The sequence below is a fragment of the Pipra filicauda genome, unplaced genomic scaffold (genome assembly GCF_003945595.2).
Source record: "Pipra filicauda isolate LSUMZ 115617 unplaced genomic scaffold, ASM394559v2 scaffold241_size1546129_pilon, whole genome shotgun sequence".
Classification (NCBI taxonomy): domain Eukaryota; kingdom Metazoa; phylum Chordata; class Aves; order Passeriformes; family Pipridae; genus Pipra; species Pipra filicauda.
In genome coordinates, this window is record NW_024104356.1 from 1274554 (window position 1) to 1295925 (window position 21372).

Consider the following 21372-nt stretch of genomic DNA (forward strand, 5'->3'; position numbering starts at 1 on the left):
CCTTGTTGAAAACACTAGTTTTTCCCCATGTGACGGGGGGAAAAATGATGTGGTCTGGAGAAGCACCTGGCCAGATTCCCTCAGCAGCTATGGTGCAAAGCTTACTCCCAGCCTCCTCCCCTGCACCAAGTAAGGGACAAGAGGGGTCACCTGCTCACGAGCTTCCATCCCTAGATCCAAGCCAGGCTGTCCTGGCTGCTCCGAGTCCTGCAGAACTGGCACGCAGCAGGAGAGAGGGGAGCGCAGCCAGCTGATGCATCTCTAGTGCTCCTGTGGTGGGGCACCTGTCATGAGACCACATCACCTTCCTGGACATGATATACAAGCCAGGGCTGACCCCCATCAGTCCCCACATCCGAGGGGGCAAGGTTTCCACAGAAGGGCAGGTATCACCTGTGGCGGCAGGACAAAGCACGGCACTAGCAAGGGACAACCCAAAAACGAGCATCCAGCCAACCTCCATGGGTGGAGGACAAACTGCCCTCTAAGGTGGCTCCCCCCGGCAGGTCCTGACCCACATCCTACCCCTAAGAGGGCTACTGCCTGCCTGTTCTGCCTGATGGCAAAGTGGGCTGGGCGCTGGAGGGGGACCATTGAGCATGGCTGCACTTTCCATGTATGAGAGAGCCAGGAGCTCCTGTTTGCTCTCCAAGCAGTCAGTGAGCTACTGTGCTCGGGAAGAGAGCCTGACACCTCTACATGACCAGCCCTTGCTGGCATCCCCGCCAGCTCCTGGGGACCAGCCAGGTGCTCTCGGAGTAGTGGAGAACCCCTTGGTAACTCCCCAACTCCTCCAGGTATCAGTCAAGGGCTGTTCCTCCCCCAGCTCTCCCCAGGGGCTTTTCCCCAGCCTTCTGGCTACCATCAGGCTGCTGGCTCAGCTCAACAGGAAACACAAGCCTGGCTGAGTAATCGCCAGAGGGAGCAGAGCACGCCAGTCCTGTGCTAAGGAGGAAAGTCGCTCCCTGCCCCAGGTATTCCTCCTCACCTCTGCTGAGAGTGGCCCCGCTCTCCCTGTAATCTTCAATCTCAGCATCCTTCTGGAGCACCAGGGAGATCAGCTCTTGCACCTGGTGCTGCAGCGCCAGGTTCATCCGAATCAAGGGCCGCACGAGGTGACGGGACACCTGTGATGGAGGAGGGACACTCTAGGAAAGGTCCAGGTCCAGGGAGGCACACAGAGTGGTCAAAGCAGGACAGCCAGCAAGGTCCTAGCAAGAGCTGAAGCCCAGGTCACACAGGGCTCCCCAAAATACCCCACATCTCACCCAAATACAGTGGGAAGTGGTCAAAAGATGTAAGCTGGAAGAAGGTAGGCCAGATGCTGTGGGACTCATCCCTTTATCCGAGTTCCATCCTTTCACAGCTGTGGGCCGTAGCAGGGGAGAGCTTAGGTGGGAGAGCCCAGTGGGAACAGTGTGCAGGGATAGGCAATGCTCCATCCACCATTTGAGGTGCAGCAGGAGGCAGAGAGTCCCCATGTGCCACCCAGACCCTCCCCAAGGCTCTGCATACCTCATGGCACGTTCTTATGCAGGAAACAGGCACAGCTGGGCAAAAAACCATAAAGACATACCAAGGTATCAAACTGCAGCTTGAGGAACAGGAGAGACTCTCCCAGGGAGGTAAGATCACAAGCAGAAGAGACCCCAACATATAGGACTCACGGAGGTTGCAGCTCCCCATCACAGCCCACTAGTGCCACCCCGAGCTTACACCCACACAAGCCCCATGCAGAGCCCTGGGCATGTCCACTGCCCCAGAGCCAGGCTTGACCACTCTGGCCCAGCAGGCACATGAAGCAGCCTCCCTCAAATCACCTTCTTCAGTCTCTGGCAGGGTATTTGAGATCTCCCCAACCCATCATACCCCTTTTCTCTGTGGCTAGGCTGAGCCCACAGGTGAGAGGACAGCAAACCCAGCATTGCTCCTAAAGCATTCTTGCTCCTGTGACAAGTGACCTCCACGCTCTGCTCACACACTCAGGCACAAGCCACAGAAGTGGCAGCCATCACCCACCCATGCATTCAGAGTGCACCATCCACAGCAGGGATGGGACAGGGCAAGACAGGTGGCCTCTGTGCACACCTCAAGCCCCTGGCTGGGGCAGAGTCGGTTTCGTTGCAGCATCCACACCAACCTCAGGACTCCAACCGCTTCCCACCTCTGCGGTGCCTTGCAGACCTCCAGTGTGTCTCCAAGCTAAAGGAGAGGAGCAGCTGAGAGCATAAGCTTTGCACCTCCTCAGCTCAGCCTCCGCGAGCCTTGCTCGGGGAGGGACATTAAACCCCTGAGGCAAGCCAAGCCGAGACCCCGATTATTTGCTCCCCAGTCCGACCTTGACGGTGAGGACAGGTCCCGCAGCAGCCGGGGAGCCCGGCTCTCCACCGGTGATGCTCAAGCACAGCGGTTTGTGGGGAGAGGAACCGTGCTCCGCAGCGCGACCCTCCGGGAGCGGAGTGCCGGGGCTGTAGGGCGCTGCCTCCCGCCGGCAGCGGAGCCGCAGGGCCGGCCCGGGGCCAGGGCTCCGCCGGAGGCTCCCGCCGGGCCGGTTCGCGGGCGCCGGGCGCCCTCTTGTGCGCGCAGGGACGAAGGGCCCCGGGGGATCACAGAATCACAGAAAATGCTGTTGTACGGGACCCATGAGGATCATGGATTCCAACACTTAGCCCTGCACAGGACCATCCCCAGGAGTCACACCATGTGCTTGAGAATATCATCCAAATGCTTCTTGAACTCTGTCAGGCTTGGTGCTGTGATCACTTCCCTGGGGAGCCTCTTCCAGCACCCAACCACCGTCTGGGTGAAGAACCTTTTTCTAATATCCAACCTAAAGCTCCTGTGACACAACTTCAGGCCATTCCCTTAGGTTCTGTCACTGGTCACCAGAGAGATTAGTGCCTGCCCCCCTCTTCCCCTCACAAGGAAGTTGTAACTTCAATGAGGTCTCCCCTCAGTCTCCTCCAGGCTGAACAGACCAAGTGCCCTCAGCTGCTCCTCATACGGCTTCCCCTCAACGCCCTTCACCATCTTCGTTGTCCTCCTCTGCACACTCTCTAATAGCTTTATATCTTTCTTATATTGTGGAGCCCAAAACCGCACACAATATTCAAGGTAAGGCTGCACCAGTGCAGAGCAGAGCGGGACAATCCCCTCCCTTGACTGGCTGGTGATGCTTTGCCTGATGCCCCCAGAACGCGGTTGGCCCTCCTGGCTGCCAGGGCACTGCTGACTCATATTCAACTTGCCATTGACCAGGATCTCCGGGTTCCTTTCCACAGCACTGTCTTCCAGCATCTCATTCCCCAGGTTGCACCATCCAAGGTGCAGAATCTGGCACTTTTCCTTGTTGAACTTCATATGGCTGGTGATTGCCCAGCACTTTAATTTGTTGAGCTCTCTCTGCAGGGCCTCCCTGCTTTCAAGGGAGTCAACAGCTCCTCCCAGTTTTGTGTCATCTGCAGACTTGCTCAGTATCCCTTCCAGTCCTACATCCAAGTCATTTATAAAGATGTTGAAGAGCACAGGGCCTAAGATGGAGCCCTGTGGAACCCCACTAGTGACAGGTCACCAGCCTGATGTTACCCCATTCACTATTAGCGTCTGTGCTCGACCCGTAAGCCAATTGCTCACCCACTGCATGATGTGTCTGTCCAGCTGTATGCTGCACATTTTGTCCAGAAGGATATTGTAGGAGCCTCGGTCCATAGCCCTGTCCCACCTGCAGGGATCCAGCAGAGAGGCTGCCTCCAGAAATGCAACATCCTGAGCAGCCCCCTGGACAGGTCCCCTTAAGAGCCAGGGAGACCCTGCTTTAATTCCCTCCATCATGACAGATCACTTGCAGGTCCTCCAGGGGTACCCGCTGCCCTGAGGCCCGTTTCATAAGGTGCACCAAAAGAGAATACCATCACTCTGCTCTACAGGGCACTGACAAGGCATCACCCCACAGTGGACACAGAATCATAGAAAGGTTTGAGTTGAAAGGGACCTTCAAGATCATCTCGTTCCAATCCCCTGCCATGGGCAAGGATGCCACCCACTAGACCAGGTTGCTCAAAGCTCCATCCAGTCTGGTCTTGAACACTTCAAGGAGCATCCACAATGTCTCTGGGCAACCTGTTCCAGTGCCTCATCACCCTCATAGTGAAGAATTTCTTCCTAGCAGCTAATCTAAATGTGTCCTCTTTTAGTTAAAAAACCGTATCACTATTTGCCTATGTAAAAGGTGCTCTCTTGCTTTTTTTATAAATCCTCCTCAAGTACTGGAAGGTTGCAATGAGGTGTCCCTGGAGCCTTCACTTCTCCATGCTGAACAATCTCATCTCTTCCAGCCTGTCTTTGTAGGAGAGGTGCTGCAGTCCTCCCATCATCTTTGTGGCTCTCCTCTAGATCTGTTCTAACAGATCCATGTCTTTCTTGTGCTGAGGACCCCAGATCTGAATGCAGAACTCCAGGTGGGCTCTCATGAGGGCATCTCCCTCCTGCCCTGACAGCAGCATGTGCTGGGCCATCCCTGCCTCACCGCAAAGCAAAACCAAGGTGTCAAGGTCTCAATGGGAAGAAACAGGGACAGTAAACCTTGGGAGGGGCAGCAGGCAGAGTCAGCAACCTACAGTCACCAGCATGGCTCAAGACCAACCAAAAGCTTCCAAGCATTAGAAGACAATCCCTAACTTTGGCCACTCCCTCCCCAAACTCTCTGCAGCTTTACTCACCATTTCCAAGGGAGCAGGGCAGCAGTGGAAGTCCCAGTAGAAGGGCAGTCCTGACAGCTCACTCTTTACATGCAGGATGAGGCCACTGGCAGAGCGGTTGCAGGAGAATGTGGTGGTAGGTGCTGGCTGCCCTGCCAGCAAGGGGCACATCAGGTTGCACAAGTGGTTCAGGAAGGAGGACACATTGACCGTCAGCCGCTTGTTCAGCTCCTAAGGAAAGGCAAGGTTAGGGAGCACAGCAACGCCCCGGAGAGCTCAGCATAGGGGAAAAAACAGCACAGAAAGAGCCAAACTAGTCCATGTCTCACTGCAAAAAGCCATTCCTGGGCCTGAGCTTCAACCTCATGACAGGACATTCCCCACTGGTTCTCCCAGGCCAGCCAAGTTGGGAAGGCTCCCCTGTCCTGCCAGCCCAGGATGGGCAGAGTGCAGTGGTTTCCACTAGCACATCTGCATGCCACCACAAGGGTCACAGGCTGGCAAGAGCCGACAGCAGGACAAACTGCCAGAGCTGGGGGATGGCTGCCACCATATGCCAACTCTTCCTGGCACCAGCCATTCAGCACAGCCATTATGTGACACAGAGACATGCCACTTCAGTGGCACGTGCGGGCCTGGACACATGGACTAGAATGAGGAGCTGAGGCATGGCTCCATGTGTTTCTGGGGGCTGGGCTGACAGGATACCCCATGAGAGACTGTCCTAGCTATGAATGTAAGCATAATCTCTCTGTCACCGGATGGTTGGCAACCCTGTTTCAAGCTCCTCCTTAGTACACTGTTACTGGGGAAACCAGCTGCCCATCCGACTCACAAGTGAAAGGAGTGTGCCATCCTCTGCACACAGACTCAGCGAACACCTAGTTGCCTTTGGCATGCTAAATAGCTTGGCCCACTCTCACAGGAGGAGAGTGTTTGGCCAACTGGGATGACAGTGCTTGGGCAAAGTTGCCCAGGGACTTCCTGGGCTTGGTGTTTGCACCCAAGCCTTGTTAGATCCAACAGTCATTGTGTCCCCAAGCAGTTTATGCTGGGATGTCAGCTGCTGCAAGGAGAAAAGAAGGTCCCTGGACTTTTCAGGCACTCACCTTGGACCTCTGTTCCACAGCCTTGGTGTCTACACTCTCGTACCAGACACTACTGAGGTCAGAGATCAGCAGGATATAGCCAGTATCCCTGAAGCACACTTTTGCAAGAAAAGCAGACTCGCCAAAGTGAACAGAAGCCCAGGGCTGGGTCAGGAGACCGCTCTCCAGCTCCTCGGAGACCTCCATCTGCAAGAGAGCAATCAGGCCTCTGCCTCAGCCTCCACCCAGGAAGACCTTGGTTCTTGCTGGCCCCTTCACGATGCAGCCCCACCCCACAGCGCAGAGGTGAGGATGCTCAGCCAGCTCTGGTGACTCACATCTCTGCACATGCATGCAGCAGAGCTGGGGTGGCCGTTTTGGGGAGCTCGGTGCAGGGCAGTTCCCACCACAGTTCACAATAAGCATCCCAGATGCACCAGCAGATGCACGGCAGTGTAACTGCTGCCGCCCGGGTTACCTCGTGCTTGCTGACGGCAACATGACAAGACCCCTATGCACAAATTAACATTTAAGCTGCCTCGCAGGCAGCAGGACGCTGCAGCCCTCCTCCTGCTGGGGCATCCCGTCCCCGCGCTCCACGAGAGCCCGCGCCGTCCCTGCCGGCAGTGACACCGGCAGAGTGCCGGCAGCCCACTGCTGCTTCCCGCTCCTCCCTAGGACGGACTCCATGCCTCCCAAAACGTTCAGGGACCCAGCACCCGCGGGGTACCCGCAAGCCCGGGGCTGTGCGAAGCCGCGGCGTTACCCGAAGGCAGGAGGGGGAGGCGGACAGAGACTGCCGAGGTGAGGGCTTGCAGCCGCGATCGGCGCCGGGCCGCGGGCGAGAGGCGAGGGCAGACTACGGCTCCCGGCATGCTGCTCTCTTCCGCAGCCAGCGGGGCCGGGGCACGCCGGGAGGTGCAGCTGGATGAGCCACGGGCGCTGCCTTATCTTCCGTAGAGCGTGGGGAGTCACTGCTCCTGCTGCTTCTCCGCTGCTGCTAAGGACAGCGAACCTCTAGAGCTGGCGCGTCCCTCTAGAGCATTCCCAGTTGCCGCAGGAGGTGCTACGGCTGGTGGGGACCGAAATGCCTTACGACTTTGTTTTGCGCTTGCGCCTGTTATGAAATGTCCTGGCACAAGTGCCCAGCTGGGGACAGGGCGCGGTACAGCCGGAGAGGCAGCGGTAGCGAGGGATTCCTCATGTCCCTTGGCCCCGGGTTTATTTCTCAGCCCCAGGGTGCCGGTGCAGGCACGGCACAGGGCAGGCACCTGCACCGCTGTTCTCCCCGGCTGTGCGGGAACTGGGCTGCTGCGCCACAGCCATAGCTGTGGCTGCAGGTGCCTCTGTCCCACATGTGTGGGGACTGGGCTCACAAGACACCACAGAGCAGGGCTGTGCCAGCTTGGCACACCACACACCTTCAGTCCTCTCCACACTGAGCACAGCCCCATCCTTACCCCAGGCACTGACCTTGGAAACCCCAGCACCCACACTCTGACTGCAATCCCCAATGTGCACTCCGTGCATTGAGGCCATCCCTCCGGCTCCCACAAAATGCCTCCTGTGCACCCACGTGCTGCCCCTGAGCCCCCCATTCACGCTCTATTCACACACCCTTCCACTCACCCCTCTCCCTAGCATGCAGGCTGCAGCTGCACCTCAGAGCAGGGCAGATGGTCATCTCAGAGGGTTTTCATCCTGAAGAGGTGCCAGGGAACAGCGGAGAAGGTAGGGACTTTGGGGCACAGGACAGACTGGGTTGCATGGCCAGGTTAGAGTGCAGCAGGGTTTGGTGTGCAGGACTAGTTGGACTGGTCCAACTAGTGCACAGCTGGAACGTAGGGCCAGGTTGGGGTGCTGGCTGGATGAAGATGAGCTGTGCATTACACCCCGTGCCCACGGGTGCACAGGACCCAGCTGTGGGGATCGGAGAGAGCTGGGGAAAGAGGCCTCACAGCTGCACACACAGTGCCACCACATCTCTTCCACCTTGCATCCACCTTTGGGTGTTTCTGGGTGTTGAGGGCCTCCTTGGGACTAGGTGGAGGGGGCAGCCACAACTTGGAGCTGTGATCCAGCCCAAGCACATCACACCCATGGACCAGCTCTAGCTTCCTCCCAGCAAAAGTCCATCCTCCCTTCGAATTTGCACCCAGGGCAGTTCAGACTGGTGGAGGTGACATGGAGGGGAGGCAACAGAGTCCTTTCTGTGGACTCTGATCTGCTGTAAACGCTGGAGCAGTGAGCAGGGCTGGTGCAGACTCTGCTGCAGATGGCAGTGGGAAACAACCCAGGCACTCAGCTTATCCCCTTAGGTCAAAGGGCATGTTTTCTTCTCCAGGGAAATCCGCTGTTAGGTGGTTTAGTCACAAGAGCAATACCTAGGGGGCAGTTATGTGGTAAGCACTGCTGGCACCATCCTACTGTAGGTGAAAGGGCCTTAATTGTTTTGAGCTGAGCTGAGTTTTGATTCTGAGCTGAGTTGCACCCCCAGCCTGGGGCATCCTGGAGTGCCAGAGCATTACTATGCACCTGGTGCTATTGCCATCAAGGAGCCATGGGCACAACTGGGACACAACAGGGAGGAGGTGGAGAGCCAGCCCTTCCTCAGCATAGTGCCGGCAGGTGAGCACGCCTAGGGTTAGGGTTAGGCCAGTCCTTTGGGGCTGGCCAAAGCACTGAGCCCTCCCCTAGTCATGTCCACAGGGTGATGGTGGGTTTTAGAGGCACCCACATCCTCAGCAGCAGAGTCACCAGGTGGCCATGCCCTCCAGTCACAGTCCTCAGGGCAGCAGGGGATTCCCCAGGCAAATCCTGTCTGGAAAGGAAACCCCTGGAAAGGGTGAAGTTGGTTGAAGGTTTTTATATCTTGCTCCCAAGCAGGGAAATCAGGTTTGTGCTGGGAGGGTGGAACCTCAGAGCCCTCCAGTCCACATGGGCTTCAGAAATGAGAAGCAAAGTGGCTCACAAGCTGCCTTGGGGACACAGCCCTTGTTTCACGCAAGACATCCCCACACCACAGGGTCAGGCCACAGTGTGCCATGCGGGCACCTCTGTCTGGCTTGGCCTCATTGCTGGCTGCAGCTCCCCAGAGCTGGGTTTGGGGAGCAGGTGTGTCCCTTCCCCTGGAGCAGCAGTCCCCTGCTCAGTGGCACAGCTGCCCTCCTCCTCTTCCTCAGTTCTTGGGCAGAGGAAGCAGCAGGGGAAGGCTTTGCAGGAGGATGGCAGCAGCCTCCTCAGCCCAGTGGGGAGCCCGTATGCTTGGCTGACTTCTCCCCTCTCTCCACGGGGATGACGATCACCTGCCCCAGCTTTCCCAGGTGCCAGATCAGAGAGCAGCCCTCGTTCCTCCAGGGTTCCTGGGAGGTAGGCAGTGAGATGGGAGCCCCGTCCTCCAGGTGCATGCTCCCAGCCCACACCAGCCTCAGGACCCTAGCAGGACTGCCTGGAGGCAGAGCTGGTGGTATGGGAAATGACGGATCCAGCCCTCAGAGCAGGAACTATGCAGAGTACCTAGAACAGCCCCTCACCTGAGACCGTGTTCTCCAGAAAAAATGACAAGAAGCCAGTTAAGAAGACAGGCACCATGAGCAAGGAGAGGAAGAGGAGGTCCAGTGGCACCCAGCCTGCAGGGACAGTGCCAGAATCAGTCCGGGGGTCCCAGCTCAGCTGGGGGAAAGGGGCTGGAGCAGCCATGGCAGACCCAGGGATTGAAGAGGGAGCTGCCTGATACCATGAGCTGACCCAGCCTCCCAGGACACCAGAGATGTGTGGTCACCATGCCATGGGACCCAAAGCTTTGCCTTGCCTGGGGAATGTCCCTTCTACCTGTGGCCAGGTGAGTCAGAGCTGCACTGAACCACCGCGGCACCAGCAGTGCCATGAACATGGCAAAGCCGACAATGAAGATGTTCCTCCCTGAGTCGATGTCTGCGTACTGGAAGTAGGAGATCCCCGTGCCCACAGCCACGGCGTAGGTGACACAGAGCACCCCTCCTGCGAGGGGTGGGAGTCAGGCAGCGCTAGGCAGGCTGCAGGTGCCGCAATGAGGGGCAGGGCAGGGCAGAGTACCCACCGTGAACTGCCAGCGGAATGCGGGTGAGGAGCCCTGCCAGCCTCGGCGACATGCCCAGTACCACGCATGCCAGCGCGCTTACTTGCACTGAGAGGCGAGAGCCAGCCTGGCAGAAAGAAGAATGGAAGTGAGGATGGGTAGCACTACCCCCTACTCTGTCTCCGCCCCTATTCTGCCATGCGCACCTGCCTTTCCCAGTGACAGCCTGGGCATTACAGGTCCCCCACACCTGCTCCATTACCTCCCTGTCCCTTGCCAACCTTTTTCCCCCTACCCTGGCATACCTGAGTGAGGCCAGTGGCGCAGGTGTTGGCAATGCTGGAGGCCGTGCCCCCCGGGGTGCCCAGCAGTCCTGCCAGGAGGCTGCCCAACCCTTCCATGCAAAGGCCCCGGTTGCAGGCGTGAGTGGGCAGCCGGGAGGCTCGCAGCAGCCTCCCACACAGCACATAGCAGCCCACTGAGTTCATGCTGCAGCCGATGGCCATGGCAACGCCCACTGCCAATGCCCGGGGGGTGAGCAGCGGCCACCCCCACTCACCTGCAGCAGAGGGAAGAGGGATGGATGATAGAGGCCCCAGCCAAAGGTGAATGGCTGCACTCAGCCCTGCTGCCCCTCACCTGCATAGGGGATGCGGACCCAAGGGGCATGGAAGGTGCTGTTGGCCCAGGACAGCTGTGCCATGGCCAGGTCCAGTGATTCCCAGGGTATGTGGAAGCAACTGAGGATGGCACAGACAATGCAGACAGCAGCAAAAGGGAGCAGTACCTGCAAGGCAAAAGGGGACCCTCAGGACCCTCCTCCCCTGCCTGCCTTGGCCAGTGCACTGTCTGCTGTGCCCCAGACAGCAGGTCCTTGTCCTATCATCTCTTCCATGGAGCCATGCCACATCTCCCCTTACCTCTGCAGGGAGCATCCCAGGCTCTGCTGCCCCAACACCCTAGGTTCCCAGCGCTTCCCCAGAGCTGCACCAGAACTTCTCACCCCTGTCTCTGCTCCAGGTTTCACCTAACCCCACACCAAAGAGCAAGGCTTGGAAAAAAGCCTGGTCACAGACACAGTACCGAGAACGTGCGCAGGGTGGGAACTGATGGCTCTGTGGAGCCCTCCCGAGTGTGGGGCCAGGCGCAGAAGGGCAGGCGGCAGGACCGCAGGTGCTGGGAGAAGGTGACAGCAAGGAACATGAGCCTAGGAAAGGGAGCATAGGTCACCACACAGCATCACAGTGGTGGGGCCCCAAATATGTGCTGTGCACACATTTGGGGCTGTGCACAGGGGTGCCCCATCCCTGTCCCTGTGGTGAAGGAAAGCCCCAGGAGCCGCACACCATTATGGTCCCCAGGCTCACATACAGCAGCGCTACACCCCAGTTAGTGGAGCAGAAGAAAGCGGCTTCCTTGTATGCAGACAGCCCGATGATGGAGAGGCTGGGAGCCAGGACCATGGGCCCACAGTGCCGAGCTGCCCACCCGCACATGCCAGACACTCCCAGTACCAACTGAATCAGCCCAGAGACCAGCACTGCTCCAGAGACCTGCAAGAGGAAAGGATGGGGCCAGTGGGGCAGGATACATGAAGAGCAGTCCAATACTTTCCCTTGGCCACACTCCCACTGCCCCAGTAGCATCACTTGTTCCACATGTTCTGCTCACCCCAAGCCCAGAGGAACATATACATGCACATGCATCAGGATCCCCATTGCGTTTGTGCATCCCCTTGTGTCCCCTCTACTCATAGCAATCCCCCAGAGGGATGGAAAAAGAGACCAGTGGTGCAGGTATATGGATGAAAACTGTGAAGCTGATAGAGCAGGACAGGGACCCCCATCTCAGCAAGGGAGCACCCACCTCTTGCAACGAGGCAGCCCGGCTCCCTGTGACAGTGCAATGTGGTGCAGGGCATGTGCTGGCCATGGCTGTTCCTGGAAGGGAATTTTGGAGGGATGTGATGCACATGGATGCTGGGCTCCTGGAGCCGTGTCCAAGAGCACACAGCACGGAAGCTCCTGGCTAGAGAAGGAGCAATGTGCCAGTATCCCCATCCCCACAAGCTCTGACACTGGGGAGGTGACCAGATGCATTGCAGGTGCACTCAGGGGTGAGTAGGGTGCTGTGTACCATCACCAGAGGGGCCAGCAGGCAGGATCCCTTGCTATCCCTCATCTCTACCTCATGTACCAGGCACCCCATCATCGCCATTCCCCTGGCACCAGCGTGGCCTGGGCCCCAAGGGACACAGGCTCCAGGGCTGTGCTCACCATTCTTGTCTGTGCTGGCACTGGGAGACAGGTGGGAGCTCAGCACCATGGCAGGGACCAGGTACTCAAAGGATGGGATTTGAACCAGCGGCAACCTGAAGAAAGGGACAGCAAAGGCACATTAGGGAGGAAGGAGGGGAGAAGGCTGCTCCAAAAGCCTAGGCTGCCAGAGGAGCAGGAGTGGGAAGGGAACCGGCTAGAAACTTCAAAGTGGCAGGAGGTCATCACATAGTCCAGTCCTAGTATGTCCTAGTACATTCTTGGGATGTCCTAGTACATCCCAAGTGCCAGTACATGGGATGTGTGCAGAGGTCAGAGACTTTGCCAAATCCTATACCCAGCCCTTGTGTGTGCAGCGCAGGCACTGGATGGTCTGGAGGAGCTGTGTATGATGCTGGATCAAAGCAGGGAGGAGCTAGAGGGAAAGCACAGTGGTTTTTCTAGAGGGATGTGTGAGAGGGACGGGACAGCTGTGCAGAGATACAGGGCAAGACAGTTTCCTTGTGCCCCTTTCCACCTCCAGCAAAGCCTGTCTTCCGACAGCCTAGGAGAGGGCAGAGACATGCCCTGCCATGGCATCACCCACCTCCTGGTGACAGCTGCACCCCCTTCATTCCCCTTGCTCACCGGCTCCCCAGGGTGGTCTGCAGCACCGTGGAGATGCCACAGGCAAAGAGGCTGCATGCCAGCAGCTCGCTGGTGGCCTGGCCATGAAGCAGCTCCTTGGGCAGGGTAGGCAGCAGGAGGAGGTGGAAGATGCAGAGCAAGGAGGCCTGCACGGCCAGGTGCTGTGCAGGGAAGAGATGGAGCAGTCACAATTCCCCTGCAGTACCCAAAGCTGCAGCTCCCCATGCCCAGGCGCCCTGAGTGGGTGGATGCCCACTAACACCACCTGGGCAGCACTCACCACCGCCCACTTCCCTCCCAGCACCCACTGGCCAGAGTCCCACACACCCTTTTTCTGACAGGATGCAGTCCCTGCCCTGCCACTTGAGAGGATCCCAGCCCTCTCCTCATCATCCCGTCTCTCTGGCTCCTCACCATGGTCCCCCCTCACCTGAAGGGCTAAGCAACAGGTCAGCATCCAGGAGCACATCTTTGGAGAGGAGCAGGATGTGAGCATGGGGCTCCCAGCTCCAGGCACTCTGCCATGGCCCCCATTCATGCTGTTGCCTTGCCACGCTGCTCTCAGTTTGCGTTTCAAAGAAGGTGGGTGGGATCCCACCCCCCTCAGGGCTCCTCACTGCTGAACTTCCACCTTCTGCAGGAGCTGCCCCAGGGTTAGCCATTAACTTGAGTTGGTGAGTAACCTGCCCTTGTGGCCAGGAATGCAAGTGTCACCCTGGCTTGTCACCACAAGGGCCAAATGACAGCCAACCTGTGATGGTTTCAGTCTAGGCCTTCCTGGAAACCAGCTTGTAACCAGGAAGGAACTAGGAAGGTGACCAAGGAAGTATTCCATGCTATTCCTTTATGTAACCTAGGGTATAAATAAGGCATTGATAAGATAGTTCGCTCTCTTCCTTTCCGGCGAGGTTCGAGAACGGTGGGTCCCTGTTTCGGTCGGGCTTATCTGGAGCCGAGGCCTACAGTGACTGCTGTTATCTGCCACCCGTGAGGGGAGAGCCAAGGGCCGTGTCTAGCCATCCTGCCTGTTCGAAGGGAAGTGGTGAGATTTTTGCTAATTTGCCTTCGGCTGGTTGTTTGACTTGTGCGGTCCTTGCCCCTTTTTGTCCTTCTCCCTTCCCTTCCCCCCCACCCCGGTGTGTGGTATTCTCCTTTTGTGTATCTGTCTCATATGTAAAACATATATATATATATATATATATTTTTGCTATAGCTTTGGCTGCTTGGTTTTTTTTTTCTTTTCCCTCTCTGGGAGGCGGGTCCTTGTTGTTGAGTTTCAGGGGACTTGGCGGGAAGCCAGCTCAACCACACAACCACAGCCAGGACACCAGACACTACTGCAGTGCCAACTGGCCACAGCCTGGATCCCATCCTGGCCTCTTGTGATACACAGGGCAGGGGCTGGGTGGGCCACAGCACAGACACCTCTTCCTCCATGTGCTTGGGGCATCTCCATGAGCAGCATCCTCCAGTCCCGGTATGCCCTGCCCATACCTGTTCCTCCTCAGCACAGCAGCCCCTGCCCTCCTGGTCCAGCCTGGTTTCCGATGGGGATCTGTCACAGTACTCATTCTGCTGAATCCTACCACTGGACAAGGATGTCAGAGACAAGAGCTACCTGCTTGGTTGGGAAGGATCCCAAGGGCGCACAGGCAGGGGACGCTCATGTTTTTGTCATGGGGCAGAGGTGGATGTGCCAGTGACCTGGGCTGAGCCCTTGCTGTGCAGGGCTCACTCATTAATAAGTAAGACTTTGGAGACTGTGCATTCCCCGCATTCCCAAGGATGCGGAACCTCCTCTCTCCTGCCTTCCACAGGCAGCAGAAGTGATATTCCTCCCACAGGCAGCAGAAGTGATATTCCTCCTGTCACCAGAGAGCCTGGTTCCTCTTGAGCCCTGCAGGACAGGCTCCACAGTGCTCCTGAGCTCACCAGCAGCACTCAGGATCTGCCTCATACAGCAGCTGAGGGAGCAGGCATAGCTGCATGGATGGGGCTCTGCTCTGGGGCAGACATGCTGCCAGTACAGAGCAACTCAGCAGGACAAGGCAGGCACACAGCAAGAATTACTTTTATTGGAAGAGATTTGCATCTACAAAAGAGTGAAAAACAGGTGTAAAATCCACAGTAAAAAGAAGGGGCATGATGAACTCAACTGGTCAGCAAGACAAGTTGCCTTCTCCCCGCTCTGAGAGCAGTCAGGCACTGTTTGCTCACAGACACAAACAGCTGGGGTCTCGGATGGGGTCACAGAGCACCCCAGATTCAAAACACCCAACACAGGCAGGATAAGGAAGCTCAGCCCTAACCACACCTCACCCCCACCAAGCCCAGAGGGGCACAACCTTTCCCAGGGGCACAGCCATATTGGGGTGCCTCCTTGGTGTCACCCTTGCACCTCTCAAGAAGTGGCTTAACAGCCCCTAAGTGTAATTTTACTGCTATAACTAGTCGCTCCCCCCTCCTTCAACCTTCTCTCTGACTGGGGTCACTGCCTCAGCCTCTCCACCCTGCACATACATCCCCAGCATCCTACATCCCACATGCCACCTCTGTCCAACACCGCCACGGGCCACCCACTCACTATAGGAAGAGGTACAACACCTCCTTTGCACTGGCATCCCAGCCTAAAGGCAATCCATTTCTATCCTTCAGCTAGTAGGTTCCCACCCCAGCACCCAGCAAGCCAGCTCTGCCCCAGTCTGTCCCAGCAGCCCCCAAAGTGAAGGATACCCCTGCCCTGGGTGGGGGGACACAAATGCTGGTTTGGAAGTAATGCAGGGGCCTCCAGCCCCATGCAGCCCCAGGGATTAGGGTTTCCAGAAGTGCAAGGAAGTGAGTTGTGCCACACTACAAAGGAAGGGGAAAGGAGTTGCTGCCCTGTACTCCTAGCTGGGAAAAATGAAGTTCTTGATTCTACTGAGATCCATAGCAGTGTGTAAGAAGCACTGCTTCAGCCCCAGGGGGTCCAGCCAGTCCTCATGGTTGGGGGCTGCATCCCACGTGGGGCCTGCATCGGCTGAGCAGGCATGGCAGTGGAGCGCCGGAGGAGCCGGGAGCACGGCGAGTCCGAAGGGGCTAGGCTGGCCTGGGGCTGCAGCAGGGGTGGTACGGTTGGATCTCTCACAGGCAGTGGGTACTTTCCGGAAAGGACTTTGTGGGAGCCTCCTATGTTGGGCTAGATCAGGTGCCTTTGGGTAGGACAGAGCCGTCATCACACTGCTCCACAGGTAGAGTGCAGTTGCTGTGACACTCCCACGACGTGGTTCCTCAGTTGTCTCGTTCTCCCCCAGGCAATGGGTGCTGCTGGCTGAGGAGACATCAGGCAGCTTGGGCTGGGGCTGGCCAGGGCCTGGGGCTGGCTGGGCATTCAGCTGGTACCTCCTCTCCTCGGGGAACAGCGCAGGCTGGGGGGCTGCAGGACTGACGCTCCTCATGCACATGGACCGGTGCACCACGGTGACGGAGGCAAAGATGGCAGCAAAGCCCGTCAGGTACACCACGCCCAGGAGGCAGGCCAGCTGTGGAGAAGCCAACCGTTAGCCCTCCAGCAGGACCTCCCAGCCAGCCATGACCTGCATGGCCACGATCAATCCAGCAGCTATGATGGTAAAAGGCATCACCAGCTCTAGGGCTGGGTGCCAGGGAGCAGGCAGCCATGCTGCTAACAGCGGGTGGCACACAGCCTGCCCAAAGCAGGGCCTAAGTACCACAAACCAAAATGCTCCAGCTAAAAGCTAACAGTTCCTATTCAAAATCCCAGCCAGCATCCAGTTCCCTCCGTGCCACCACCACGTCTTTGCACCATGACTTGTGGGGCTATAGTCCAGTACAGGGCACACTGCCCAGCACCAGGCTGCAGTGCCTCAGGCAGTGCAGCTGCAAATCAGCATCTTCTGACAGCTTCCCTTTTCAACAGCTGCTGTTCCCAGGGGAAAAGAGGGTCCCCCTCCAAATCCACAGCCTGCTGGGTCCCATGTTCTTGCAAGTAGCTGCTCTCCCATGTCCTTACCTTCACCACTTGCTGGTAGAACTGGCCCAGCACATGCTGCCACACGGACTGTTCCATGAGGACACACAGATCTGTGTAGGTGAACCAGCCACGCCACATACCCTGTTTTTCTGCCACGCTGCAAGGAAAAAAAAAGGGAATGGTGGATGTGGCATGGACCTTCCCCATCAAGGCAGCTTCAGCCCAGGCAGGCTTGGAGGAGACCCTGTTCAAGGTCTGTAGAAGGAAGCTGCAGAGCCTAGCAAAGGCTCACGAGTGTCCCAACCTCTTATTTCACTGCAGCAGGGCTACCTCCAAGCAGAGGCTGCAACATGGATGAAGGGGTCGCCCCCACCCCAGACACCTACCGTCCTTCCAGCCAGCTCAGCACTTCAAACAGCTCCCGAGGGTCTGTGTAGAGACTCCAGTCCTGTGGAGACAGCAGTGAAAAGTCAGTGCAGTCAGGACAGGCCACCCAGCACCCGGACACATCTTTCTCTGTTCCTTCATGGGAGCATGTGGGGGAAAAAACAGACATCCAGATTCCCCTCAATGCCTCTTTTCCCCCGCTCTGTGAAAGTCAGCAGCAGTGATGGCTCCACTTACAATAGCGCTCAGGAAGTTCATCTCCAGTGTGTTCATGGTCTGGACGTCCACCTTCCCTGCTGCTCCCCACTCGTCGTTAAACACCTCCTCCTCCTCACCCTCATCATACAGGTACTTACTAGCAACCATCTAAAAGCAGCACAAAGGACAGGATCTCAGCCTCCACTGCACTCCTCCAGGCTTCCCTCCAACCCAGTTATCCCCCAGCCCACGACTCACCATGGAGATCAGGAAGAGGTCAGAAGATGAGATTTGCTGAAGGTATTCGGGGTTCCGGTGCCGGAGTCTTTCAATGTAAACCAGTGCCAACATCATGGAGCAGGGAGAGATGCAAGCTTCCCTGTGGCACAGGCAAGAACCAACACAAAGGTTATCCATGTGCAGCAGACATGCCAGCCACCATGGCACAACTTGGCTGCTCCCTCCCCATGTAGGCAGCAGGAGGTTTAATAAATCACTAGATAGGTCGCAGCCTCGTGAGCTCTGTGCTGGGTGTCCTGAGCTGCAGCAAGAGAAAGTGCAGGAAATGCAAAGTGGAGAGCAGAAAGCCCTGGCTTCTGTTCCCAGGCACAGCCAGCTCCAAACTGAGCAGCCCTGCCTGCAGCCAGGCATGCTATGAGGGCTCAGCTGCAAGGGCAGACCCTGGGTTCAAACCTGGTTATGCAGTGAGCTTCAGGTCCAGCCAGTACAGACTCACAGTAACAAGAGCACTCCTGCACCCCAGAGAGCAGGACAAACCTGAAGCAGGCCTGGCTGTGTCAGGAAGTCAGTGTGCCTGCTGTCCTTGACACCTGCCCCCAGCTCCTTTTTGATACTAATCAGGCCTAAGCACAAAGCCAGTGCTGGCCCAGGGACAGAAGTGAATCACAGGTAAGACCAGAGCTCCAAGTTCTGACACAGGACATGAAGGAACAGGTTTTGCTTCTTACCGAGACACATGAGACACATACTTCTTCTGGAGTCTGCGGATAGGACTGGGAGCCACTTTCTGCAGCAACTCCACAGCAATATCTAGGACAGAAAAGCAGCAAAAGGGTTAGCCCCATGTGGCACAGTCCACCCCCACCCTTCCCCTTCTCCCTCCAAGCCCATCAATTCTTGGCATTTGCTCAGCTCCTCAAGTTTAAATTAAACTATGAAGGCAGGACAGGCCTTATCAGAGGTCAGGGACAAGTGAGGAACAAACAAATATGCAGGACAGGCAGACCACAGCAGGAAGAGGATGTGAGTGACCAAGGCCCTGCGGCAGTGCCAGATCAGCAGGTCTGTGTCACGGGGAGTCACCAGCAGTCAGCTGGTGGCTAACACCCTCCCACTCACCCTGCAGAACCTCAGGTAGCCCTTCTGGAGGCTTTTTTGCACCTGAGGTCACACTACGTTTCCCAGTCCTTTGCTCCTCTCCAACCAGCAGCATCCTCCCCCTCCAGATCTCATCAGCATTGATCCAGCTTCCCCCGCACCACAACCCTAGGGCTCCTGAAATGATGATGTACAACATATCCATGTGAGCAGGAGCCCAAAGGCACCAACAGAACATGAAAGCAGCGATACAGTGTAACTGCAGCTCATCTCAGCCTGCTTCTCCTGTGCTCAAGATGTGCCTCAGCATTCACCCACTCAAAAGGCCAGAGACTGACGTATACTGACAGATGGCTTCAGCAGCTCCCATCTCACTTCCCTACACGATAGAACCAGCTGGGAGCATCCCAAGCAGCACTACAGTCTGGTGCTTGGTAAGAAGTGCTTTAGACAGGAAACTCCAGCTCCATTTTGCTGCTGAGCCCTTGTCCCACCGAGTCGAGAGCAGAGCTCATCTCAACAGCCTTGCATTTTCAGCTCCCAGGGGAAGCATCACCACATAACCTCTCCACACCCCTCCTTTCCATGTCTCTCCAGCAACTAAGAGAAGAGTTATTTGCCCAAACAGCAGCCACCAAACTCAGAAGCACCTCTAAGGGACCTTCCCAGACCATTCAAACCACACCACCAATATAATGCACAGCCAGGCAGAAACAGCTCCAGCCACCTGTTGGCTGCTCCCAGCCACTCCCACTGCTGCTGCCCTATCTGGCCACCCTTGTGCTGCAGAACCAGTGGCAATGTCCGGAGTGATGGAAATGACAGGAAGTCCCTCTAGGCTCTGTCCCAGTATGAAATCAAATTCTTCACAACAGCGTGCCCTGCCCTGTCCCCATCTCACAGCCACAGCGTGCTGAAGGTGGTTACTGTTCCTCCTTTCCCAAAGGAACAAATCAACTTTTCAACTCCTTTCTTCAGTCAGTGACATACTGCCTCCTGCAACTATCCCCAATACCAAGGACCTTTTCCTGCTCCTCCTGCTCCTCTGAACTCTCCCAACAAGTCTCTAACTTGTTTGAAGAGCAGTGCCATAAACTTGCCATACAGCAATAGTACAGCTGTACCATGAGAGATGCCATAGCCCTATGCTCTGTTTTTTGGCAGTGGCTGGTTAAGGAAGACTGTAAAAGCAGATCAGCCCACAGACACATTCTCTGTGCACTGCTCTCACTCCCCAGCTGCTAGAGCTAAGGCATTTCCTGGGTGCAAGGCAGTCCTTAGAGCTAATAGCCCTCAACAGTCTTCTTCCATGACCGTGTCCTTTGAACTTTAAACACCAGTAGCATCCCATGGAACAGTCCCACCTCGCAGCCCGGTGTAATGCCAGCCCCGAGCCTCCCTCACACCGCTTGTGTCAGAACTTGTGACTCCCAGCAGCACCCAGGCAGATCCTGCCTGGATCTGCCCAGCATCCTCCTCCTCACTGAGGCAGATCACACAGCCTCCCGGCAACTTCAACTTCCTAGCAAGCAGCTAATGCAAATACTGAGACAAACACACCATGAAGGCCCTCTAGTAAACCACTGTTTGCCCTTGTCCACTCCTCTCCACCATCACCTGCACCACCTCCTCAGCCTCAACCCAGTCATGTCCATCTGCTCCCCCAAACACTGCTGAATCAACAGGAAAAACCAAAAAGGATGTGATCCAGACAAACACACCACAGGAATTTGTTCCATCAGTGCTCAGAACTAAAGGCTAAAGAAATTTCCTGGTATTTTGCAGAGCACAAGAAATTGTCCAAGACAGCTCTCATCAGGGACAGGTTCACAATGTTCACTGCCTAGGAATCCACAAGCAACCTAAAGGACTTTGCACACCAGCGAGACGCCAAAAACGCAGCAGTGGGCCAGACAGGGCAATAAAACAGAGAACAGGAGCCATGAGGCTCTGGCACCCTGCCCTGCTGTGCTGCACTGAGCGGGAAAGGCTGGGCAGGGGTGGGATTTGGCACTGGGAAGGAAGCAGGTGACCTATTGGTCTCGGCCCCTTGGGCTACTTCCAACCCCCTTGACTCAGCATTCCCATCTGAGGACAATCAGCAACCCACCTGCCACGGGGCTGGAGAGATTATCCAGGCTGCAGTCTTTGTCCCAGCCATAGTAGAGCCGCTTCCGCACTCTCTCGCTCAGCTGTTGGTGCCTGGGCAGGAACTGAAGGCAGACGGCGGAATGTGAGAAACGCCCAGAGCACTCCCCGTGACGGGTTCTCTCTCCACCCCATCCCAGCTCATGGTTACACCGAGCCCAACAAGGCCACGAGCTCGGCCGGGGCCCGGCCGTGCGGCCACACAGGGCTCTCCGGGGGCGGGGGATATCGGGGGATCACCTCGGGTCCTGCTGGGGCCAGGCTGGGCCGGGGGCACTCACCGTGAACTCCTGGAACCCGCTGAGGGAAAAGGCGCCCTCCTCGTCCAGCAGCAGCTCGTCCAGCTCCATCCTGCCCGCTCACGGGGCAGGCGCTGACAGGTCCCCTCGGGCGGTGCGGGGCCGGCTCTGGGGCCGTTCCGAGGGCGCAGGGCCGGTGTCCTCCGGGGGACCGGTGCGCGCCGAGGCCGAGCGCGGTGTTGGGAGCGGGGCCCGCGGAGCCGCTCCCAGGCCGAGCAGCGCCGCCGGCCTGCCCCTGCCCGCCCTTCCTGTTCCGGCGCGGGGGGCGCGGCCGCCGCCCGCCC

The 21372-nt window shown here is 57.3% G+C and overlaps 3 protein-coding genes across 5 annotated transcripts in view; all 3 read right to left on the minus strand.

Moving 5' to 3' along the window:
* NHEJ1 (non-homologous end joining factor 1) overlaps positions 1-6906 on the minus strand; it is a 44475-nt gene extending 37569 nt beyond the window's left edge. For 2 of the 3 annotated variants that reach the window (XM_027734762.2, XM_039381831.1), the window contains exons 1-4: positions 6552-6906; positions 5807-5992; positions 4719-4928; positions 989-1127 (exon numbers count right to left, since the gene is read on the minus strand). In XM_027734762.2, coding sequence (XP_027590563.2) covers positions 989-1127; positions 4719-4928; positions 5807-5992 — 535 coding nt within the window. In that variant the 5' untranslated portion in view covers positions 6552-6906. Of the gene's footprint in view, positions 1-988; positions 1128-4718; positions 4929-5806; positions 5993-6263; positions 6366-6551 lie in introns of those variants that run through there. The other variant, XM_039381830.1, reaches the window with a different exon arrangement.
* A 1618-nt stretch (positions 6907-8524) lies between these two features.
* On the minus strand, positions 8525-13408 carry SLC23A3 (solute carrier family 23 member 3). Its single transcript, XM_027734677.2, has 12 exons — positions 13176-13408; positions 12746-12906; positions 12119-12213; positions 11709-11782; positions 11214-11395; positions 10926-11049; positions 10482-10629; positions 10148-10401; positions 9864-9969; positions 9617-9784; positions 9319-9414; positions 8525-9147 (listed from the first exon to the last, which is right to left on the minus strand). The coding sequence occupies exons 1-12, from the start codon at positions 13281-13283 to the stop codon at positions 8813-8815; spliced, it is 1851 nt and encodes a 616-aa protein (XP_027590478.1). The 5' UTR covers positions 13284-13408; the 3' UTR covers positions 8525-8812.
* Positions 13409-14798: 1390 nt separating this feature from the next.
* Positions 14799-21341, minus strand: CNPPD1 (cyclin Pas1/PHO80 domain containing 1). Its single transcript, XM_027734806.2, has 8 exons — positions 21071-21341; positions 20752-20854; positions 18272-18353; positions 17562-17682; positions 17343-17471; positions 17105-17166; positions 16758-16875; positions 14799-16266 (listed from the first exon to the last, which is right to left on the minus strand). Exons 1-8 carry the CDS (start codon positions 21137-21139, stop codon positions 15634-15636), a joined length of 1317 nt encoding a protein of 438 aa, XP_027590607.1. The 5' UTR covers positions 21140-21341; the 3' UTR covers positions 14799-15633.
* Between the last annotated feature and the right edge of the window lie 31 nt (positions 21342-21372).

Excerpts from the sequence above, each read along its gene's own strand:
- SLC23A3 (XM_027734677.2), bottom strand. The coding sequence starts at position 13,283 with ATGAATGGGGGCCATGGCAGAGTGCCTGGAGCTGGGAGCCCCATGCTC. Across the intron at positions 11,396-11,708 it reads GGGCTGCCTCGTTGCAAGAG|GTCTCTGGAGCAGTGCTGGT; the intron begins GTGGGTGCTCCC and ends TTCCTCTTGCAG. Across the intron at positions 10,630-10,925 it reads CCACCCTGCGCACGTTCTCG|GTACTGCTCCCTTTTGCTGC; the intron begins GTACTGTGTCTG and ends TTTGCCTTGCAG.
- CNPPD1 (XM_027734806.2), bottom strand. The coding sequence starts at position 21,139 with ATGGAGCTGGACGAGCTGCTGCTGGACGAGGAGGGCGCCTTTTCCCTC. Across the intron at positions 16,876-17,104 it reads CTGAGCTGGCTGGAAGGACG|CGTGGCAGAAAAACAGGGTA; the intron begins GTAGGTGTCTGG and ends TTTTCCTTGCAG. Across the intron at positions 16,267-16,757 it reads TCTACCAGCAAGTGGTGAAG|CTGGCCTGCCTCCTGGGCGT; the intron begins GTAAGGACATGG and ends GCTTCTCCACAG.